General features: G+C 40.9%; 1 protein-coding gene across 2 annotated transcripts in view; it reads right to left on the bottom strand.

The window, feature by feature from the left end:
- Positions 1-7,839, bottom strand: part of rbms3 (RNA binding motif, single stranded interacting protein) — a 265,018-nt gene extending 257,179 nt beyond the window's left edge. Inside the window, exons 1-2 of one of the 2 annotated variants that reach the window (XM_010793775.1) lie at positions 7,612-7,839; positions 5,267-5,455 (exon numbers count right to left, since the gene is read on the bottom strand). In XM_010793775.1, coding sequence (XP_010792077.1) covers positions 5,267-5,440 — 174 coding nt within the window. In that variant the 5' untranslated portion in view covers positions 5,441-5,455; positions 7,612-7,839. Of the gene's footprint in view, positions 1-5,266; positions 5,456-6,962; positions 7,023-7,611 lie in introns of those variants that run through there. The other variant, XM_010793774.1, reaches the window with a different exon arrangement.
- Between the last annotated feature and the right edge of the window lie 864 nt (positions 7,840-8,703).

Raw genomic sequence — 8,703 nt, 5'->3', positions numbered from 1 at the left:
CCCGTCCTTCCCCACAACCCATCAGCCATTCATATCCGGAGGAGGGGTGCGGGATCGATGACATGCCAGGATGCTATTAGAGCGGAGGCAGCCAGGCAGCCACAACTTCAAAAGCAAAGTGTGGGAGGAGAAATAACACGAGGTAATTATCTGGGCCCCGCTAGCTACCACCAAGGTAATCTGTGGTGGAGGACGGGAGGACGGGGGGGGTGGCATTCAGGATGCCTCTCAATATTTAACTCAACTCACTGCACTGTGCTCATTACAGCAATGCTGATGGAGAAGACAGAAACTTTCCCTGACACACATTTCTGCTCATTTCATTCTAATAAATACATTTTGGACCTGACATCTTTATTTAGATCAACCTAAAGCAAAATACTCTGATAGCTAAAAAACAAAAGAAAGTTATACAAAAGTTAGATGAGATCATTCTTCTATAGTTTAACCGCTGCCAGAGTTTACAGTCAACACAGGTAATTAACCTTTTTAAAAAAGACTAAAAAAGTAGCAATCAGAGTGAATCACATCCCAACCTGTCACACTGCTGCTGAAGCCAAATTGCCTTGCAAGGTGAGAAGCCATCTGCTTTTCCAGTTAACTTAACATTTATTATGAGTGAGAAACATTACCCGAATGCACCAAGGGCATCTGGGCACAAGTCATCACAAAGTCAAGAAAGTTCCACTTATCAAACTTGGGCTCACGCAAGTGGATTTTAGTGGTTAACAAACATGAAATTAACTAAATTCTAAATAAATAACATATGCACCGATTTTTATTTTGTGATTGCTCATTTGGAAGTGCACACAAAATCTAGAGTCACGGCAATTTAATATAATTTGCTCTCTCTGTTCCTGAATGCTTCTCATTTGTGTAATTAAATATAACGGCAATAATCACTGGTGCCACTATTCAACTCCACGCCTAAACGCTCAATCCCTGAAGACTAATTTCTAATGGAAAGAAAATGACCACAGCGAGGAATATATCTTACTGCTTGGCATACATATGAGAGATGAAAAACAAAACAGTGAGAATAGTCCGCAAAAGCAAAGACATAAACGCTTTAAAAAAGGGAATAATTATAAAACTGCAGGATCAGCAAGCTACCTCCTACGTGCCGCCGTAGGCTTTGTGCTGCTGACTTTTTTCTGCTTCCAGTGCAGATAATGAGTTAAAGGTCAATAGACTGTAATGACACCAATTACTGCAATATATCAAATCAACACTGTAGCTCATCATCAGCGGTGCTCAGCTGATGCTTTGAGATATGAACAAAGCTAATGGTAGAATAATGAGTACAAACCATTGCCATCAGAAATAATCGCGTGGGGTGGTTTGGAGGTCATGTGCTGCACTGCTGTCAGTGGCAAGGGTCACAGGGGTCAGGGCACAGAGGAGGAGCAGAGGTCAGGTTCAGGTTAAAGAGCAGCGTTAGCTTTGAGAATTTCTGCTCAACCTTTAGAAAGTAAGACCTTTGCATAAAGACAGGAAGAACACAGTGTATTTTGGTAGATTCAGCACAAATATAATGATTATTAGCATTCAATGTTAAAACTAGTAAGCCTAGCTTGGTATTATAGCTTGTATCTTCCAACATCCTCCATGTGAAAACTACATAGTGATTTGCACTTTGAAAATGTGAAAAAAATACAGGATTACATGACCAATTCCAAACGCTCCTTTCCACCGCTGGCTTGCTCTATATCAGCGCAGCAAGAGAAAAGAATAACGAGAAACAGTGAAATCTAGCTAGTTAACTATCGATTTTGAGAGAAGTTACCTAAAGTGAGTCCCCTGGGGGGCGCCAGAGAGCTTCAGGGGAGGCGTAGCGTGAGGCACAAAAGAACGAGAAAAAGACGAGTAAAGTGACACTTGCCCACTTGTGGCTGTCTGTGGAGACCGAGTTCCCCCACCTCGCCAAAAAGGCTGTAAAAGTGCTCATTCCCTTCACCTCCACCTACCTGTGTGAGTGCAGGTTTTCCGCATTGACTTTGATCAAAAGCAAGTACCGGTCAAGGCTGCAGCCAGAGGATGATCTGCGTTTATTCCTGTGTGCATCAAAGGAGCAGACTCATTGTTCCCACTAAAGTAGGGGTGAGTGTAATAAGGAGGCAAAGTTGACGTTCAGTGTGTTGCCGGGAGCATATAGGATTTATCCACCATGTTGAAACTGTTAAAAAAAATATGTCTTGAGAATACGGAGTGCGAAAATATACGGGTTGTGCTGCAGCTAGATGTGCCTGTCCTCTGTAAGAAGGTGTCGGCGACTGACATGCAAGGAAGAACGGCTGTCCACAGGCTGTTCCAACTTTAACAACTGTATTAACTTCCAGGCTAGTGAATTGAACATGCAATTGTGATTGGGTGTGTGGTATATTTTCATGCACGGACACGCATGTTCCACAACACACAAACTGAACAACACTCAATTTTCCGATCGCTACCAGCGTCCTTGCGATCTTGTTATAATAACAAGTGCACGTTACTGATGCAATATGGTTGAGACCATTCGGGCTTATTCTAGAGGGGTGCAAGGAATAGTCCAAGTAGTGGGGGAGTTTTATACAATATGTTTAAAACATAAAAATAAAAAGGTTTAAAAAAGTTATTGTTTAATGTTTTAAGGAGGTGACGCTACTCAGCCAATCAAAGTCGGTGCAGTCAGCACGATAGATTCAAACACACACAGAGACGAGACAAGAGGAGAGAAACAGTCGGAGTCATTTCAAATGGCGGAAGGTAGACAGCGAAAACAGAGCATTTAATGACATTTTTTCTTACTGGACCTCTTTGAAATGCAATTGAATACCCCCGCATTATAGCAACAACAACAACAATAATAAATATCAAAAATAATTGGAAGGGGGGGCGCGGCTGTTCTTATGTTCTCTGAGGGGAGGCTCACCTTCCCACACTTTGAAAACCCCTGCTCTATACGATATGAAACCACCAGCACAACAAGTCTTCTTCAGTCAGCAGATAACATCACAACCCGGACCTTTTATGGTCGCTGAAGCGTACTTCATCAGCACAATGTTAAGAGTGAAATGTATTTGAAATACGTTGGGTATTCACATTCTGGAGACAGTCCGAGGATTCAAACAGACAAATGTACTTTCCCCAGTTGACTTCCCTTTTAGGCAACAGCTGACTGCACTGTGGATGATCTGCTATGCCGCCACATCTCTGAGCCGGAGCCCACAGGTCGGCCTGAGCCACCTCATTCTCTGTGATTTATCACTCATAAACAACAGGGCAGGCCAGGGGCAGGCACCTTTTAACAAGGACAAGAACACTGGTCCACTTCCCCCGATGACACCATGATGAATAAACTCTCCAGACTAATCAATGACACCGTGGCGTCAGGAGCCAGGCTGCCCAATGGTTGGTCAGACAGCCTCGCAGCACACACATCTCAGGGCCAGCCTCAGTATATTGCAGCAGGTGTGGACTCAACTGCTTAATAACCAACGAAGAGCACAAACATGGAAAAGAAAGGATACACAGATTGCTATTCTCCCCTATTTGTTACACACACACACACTTACATTAATATGGGTTTCATGGCAGGGGCAATGACATTGTTGTCTATTGTATGCTGGTACAATAAGAACACCTATGGTAAACTCAAAAATTCAAATGTTTGATATTGCCAATATTAGAAATTATAAATATCTCCAATTGCTTCGCAATGCCTGTGCAACATCAAAGATGTCTACTGCTCATCCTCACATGACAGCTTGTATTGTACAGGAAGTTGCATACCATAAGGAAGTAACAATTAGCAGATTCAACATCAATGTGAGGTTTAAAAGCACATTACTTAAAGTCAATTGTGAGAACCAATTGCATAAAGGCCTGATTGTGCTTGTGTGTGCGTGCGTTTCATTGAGCCAATTAAAAGCGAGAAGGCAATCTGTTATCCAGCCTTGTGTAGAGTGGCTATTGAATTTTCCTACAAAAAGTCTGAGTTAAAGTATTTCTCTGGAAAGATACAAAAAAAAGTCAAAATTATCCGGATATGTGCATGGTCATACTGTGGTTTTATCTGACTTTCGCATGAAAAGCTAGAAAGTTTAGTAATTTCATGACTGTAACTATGACAACAATTAGTATCAGTGTGTGTTAATGGGGAACAAATTGGGTATCCAAAAAAAAGTTGGGTGGCTACATAAAAGATATAGTCCCCAGCTGAAAATGTGTCCAAACAAGAGGCAGATAGTGTACGGTTCAAACCTGCAGTGCACCTCCAACCTATGCATATTATAAATAATCTGCAGATGTTTGATGGAAGAGTAATTATAAAAGAAATACCACATTTTTGGGTGTGGGCATTTCTTTTCGAAAGGGTCAAATAAATATATTTTCTACATGTATAACTCTGCTCTTGATTGACTGACAAATTGGTTAACAAAAGAAATCTCCACAAGCAATAGATTCCACAAAAGCAAAAATTAATCCCGTGCCAGTAAAGGCTGATCTGACAAGCTACCACCTCCACACCTGATATTTTTGTATTATTATAGTTTTTTAAAGATGTTGATGTTATTTAAATGCTTCAGAGGCCTTTTCCTTCTGCCAAAATGAAGACCCTGAAGGGTTATGTCTATTGCTGTTTGCTCAAAGGACTCAAAATTGATGGAGCAAGCCATGACATGCATCCCATTCAGAGCTGCCAGTAGCAGTCAGTCCAGTTATCTGCTGAATGCTTCTGTATATCTGTTGTGCCTATAGAGCCGCTCCGGCTGATTGACAGAGAGAGGTTCTGGCTCCTGCCAGAGAAGCATGATTGACGTCCTTGAGATGGAGGAGAGCCAGTCAGGGTTTTACTGTCATATCTGGACATGTAGAGGTCTCCAAGATGGCAGAGGGTTGAAATGTTTGAGACTCAGCACTCACACGTGGAGACTGCACAAGCCACTTAGATCTGTCTGTAATATTAAGCAATTGCAGATGTACACAGCATATCTGTGGTTTGTAGTCCTGAAAGTTTCTCATAGCAACATAACTACGCAACCTACTTCCTTCAAAACCACACAGACCAAATACTAAAGCATCAACAGTTTCACTTTTACTTGCAGCTGACATTAGTTAGCAAACAGGTCCTGTAGGTGAGTATCTGTATTTTTAAGTAGAATAGGAAATATCACCAGAAGAATAGCACAACAGACAGGCAGGATCTCATCACTCATCATCACACACATTCAGACACACACGCACAGCAGCTGCAGATGTGCAACAGTGGAAGACTGCGACTTACTTTTTGGTCGTCTTTCTGGCTTTCTGGCTGAGCATCAGTGCTGTGCGTGTCAGCAGAAGGCCTGCCGCTGGCATCCGTCTGCCTGTCGTCGTATTCATCCTGCTGATTGGCCCCTGACCGAGGAGAGTCTAAAGGGCGGGGCTCTGGCTGTTGAGCGCCACTCTGAAACTCCATCTTCCTCTGCAGCGCCTTGTAAAGGAAGAGCAATATTTCAGGAGAGTAATTCAGGAAAAAGGGATGAAATAAAACAAAGAGCATTAATAGATTTGTTTTCACAACGATCTCTCCAAAATACACTGTGCAGATGAGCGCAGGAGGAGATTCAAAGAATCTTCACTAGATATCGTATTAATGCAATGTAGTTAAACACTTTTGCTATGAATCTTCACATGAAACTTAACTGTAAAGTAAATCCCCTACTCAAGGTTTCATCAATCATTTTTGTGCAAACCAGTGAGATATCTGACATGGAAACTTTACAAAAGATCATACTAACGCAGTAGGAAAGTCTACCTTACAAGAATATAATTTTACAAAAGTATAAATACATAAGGGTATAATATATAAAATTGTTTGAGAAAGCCCCTTTTGCTTTCGCCCGCTAAATTATATTTCATTTATTTAAATGTTTTTACTTATAGCCACTGGATCCTTTTTGCATCATACAAACACACTGTAAAATCAAACACTGTTTGCATTTATTACAAACATTTACTATGTATGACAACAAATATGCCAAATAAAGAAATAAGTGTTGGTCAAACATCATTATTATTAATCCAGAATCTTTATAATGGACATAACTAGACAGATACAAACCTGCCATTTAAGAACTCTGGTCAGGAGTCATCCATCACTTGAACAAGGAACCATTGGACAGCAATATTAATTACTTTTGATAAAAGATAATCCCTCTCCTGATATAGGAAAGTAAAAACCTAAGATTTGTTTTACCTTTTTTCGCAAGCTGGCTTATTGGCATGGCTCACTGGGACACTTAATAACACTTAGACATCTCTAACAAAATGGGTTTAGCCTGTGGTTTTCCTGGTCTGGCAAGTCAAAATGTATTAAAGTATTTTAACTAACATGGCCATTCAGTGTCTATATATCTGGGTCAATGCACTCAAAAACTAACGGTGACTGCACAAAACCAAACCCTTCACACTGCAGGGTTCTGTACTGCAGCTATTTCTGACATCTGACCTCATATCTGGCTCTGGAAGGGTATGATGAAAACCAGCCTTTTTCTCAGCAATGATGTTCACAGGATTTAAGATGAATTAACACGTTATTAATATATTCAAAACCTGTTTCTTTTGAGCAATGTATGGGCTTGGTGCATAAAGAACACATTAAACGATGTTAGCCTGATAAGCTAAGAAATAAGAGGTACATTGATCTGTAGATTAGGCCGAGAAGACTTCCCTTGTTGTTGTCAGAGAATGCTGTAAAACAGTGCAGTGTGTTTAAGGAAGTTTCATATCATTTTATTATACGTGAGTGAAGTGTCTTTAAGTCCCCAAACAATAAACCAGAGACAAACAAAGTAAAGAGAAAAGCCATCTACCGAAGGGCAGACCTCCAAATATCCATCTGAAATCAGCAGCACGTTGAAGTTTAGCACGAAGTTGCCTTCTTTTGCATTCTGGCGCCATAACTAAGTTATTATGAGGACAGTTGCTCGTTCTCTCACCTGATATGAGTTGCATTTATGCATTTCCTGAAGGAAGTTTTACTAAACATTTTACCGCTACAGAAAATTGATAGCAGCAGCCATGCTGCACGACATGGCACCTTGATAGAAAGAAAGAAACATGGCGCCTTGACTTCAAAGGTGAACGCACCTGTTGGCCCACTAATTAGCAAATGTCTCGTAGCCCACTTTGAGATGTAGGCCTATGTATTCCCGCGAGCATCCAATAGACAAAAAACAGTTTCAAACGCCCCTAATTTTAACAAATAATGCAAAACTACTGTAAGACTAGTGCTTGATGTTTTTATAGTTGTTTGTTTCTCCTATCTTTATAGGAACAGTTTCTTAGCTAATGAGGTCGAGGGTCAGCTCTGGATTGAAGGAAATAGCACCTTACTGAGTGTGCACCGGCCGGCTTTGCCTCCAGTTTATGCTAATATTAAAAAGGAATCTGCATTTATCTGCACTGCACTTAATAAAGCTGAAAACAGCTCTATAAACGTGTATTGCCTATCGGCGTCCCGGCTTCGAGAGCCTTTAAATCACCAAACAAGGCTCCTTGTGCTGAGTCAGTGTCATTACGGTAACTTCAACAGCGTATGGCGCTGGCACATCAACATAAACAAGTCGCAATATAATGCCAAAATACCTCTGTCACTTCTTGGCTCCTCGATATGTCAGAAGCATATCAAGAGGCAGATGCGGTAGTGCAACTTGCTTTACATCTCTGTTGTTTCGCTGACGCGGGAAGCCACGGTAGTCTGGGGCAGAACAACAGGGAACCGGTTCATTTAGTTATAAGTTATTCCGTCAGAAATTGGCAGAGAGACACTTCAGTCAGCGCTGACAAAACCCGCTGCTGCTGCTGCTGTCACGTCGGGCGTCTCCCTGTCAGCAAACCCTCCTCCCCGTTACACCGAGCCCGTGTCAAAAATGCTGCCTTCAGGCTCTCCTCGAAAGATTCTGAATCATCGACGCAAGAAGTTGCAAAATACTTTTTTCAAGCGAATACATTTGTTTTGATTCCCCAACCTGCCCAAATATAATACATTATTTTTGATGCTGTAGTTTAGTTCAGGAAAGTACAGTTTTAAATCAGCTTGAAAGTAGATAGAGGAAAATAATATTTTCTCCTGATTGGAAAGTTCTGAATTTGCCCTGTAGCCTACTACTGTTTCCCAGTCGAGTCGGCATCTACAGTTTATGCTTAACCTATAGAAATTCACCGGCTTTTCGTTATTTATTTTTTGTTTATTTGACATGTGTGTTGCTGTCAATCGAAATAAATGATTTGTTTTTAAATGTGGGTATAATGCTCACATGGTGCAACTGAAACTGCTACTAAACGGCATATCACTCATATTTCCTACAGTATATGAAAGCAGCAGGGGCTTCATATAATGTAGGAGGAGCCGACCTAACCTGCTGGAGGTGAGGTGAGCCCAGGACAGTGATAACAGTAGGACTAATAGCTTAACAGTAAAATTAGATATATTATGTAACATGCACAGTGTAAATAATGACTGTTATAATGCTTGTGGTAGTAGTATTATAGTCCTGTCACTGCACTAAATAAAGCAGAATGGGTGTGCAGAGTCAGAATTAGACAATTAAAATGATCTTTGACGTTATCTATTATAGTTCAGCCTAAGTTACTTCAACAGTATATCCCATTGTTTAAAAAAAAGCATTTGGGAAGGCAAGATTGGAAAATATTCAGCAGTTGACTACATGTGAAGTT

The sequence above is a fragment of the Notothenia coriiceps genome, unplaced genomic scaffold, assembly GCF_000735185.1.
Source record: "Notothenia coriiceps isolate Sejong01 unplaced genomic scaffold, NC01 NC01_scaffold00037244, whole genome shotgun sequence".
Lineage (NCBI taxonomy): Eukaryota > Metazoa > Chordata > Actinopteri > Perciformes > Nototheniidae > Notothenia > Notothenia coriiceps.
Note: the sequence above shows the minus strand (reverse complement) of the source record. Positions and strands in the feature narration are given on the sequence as shown.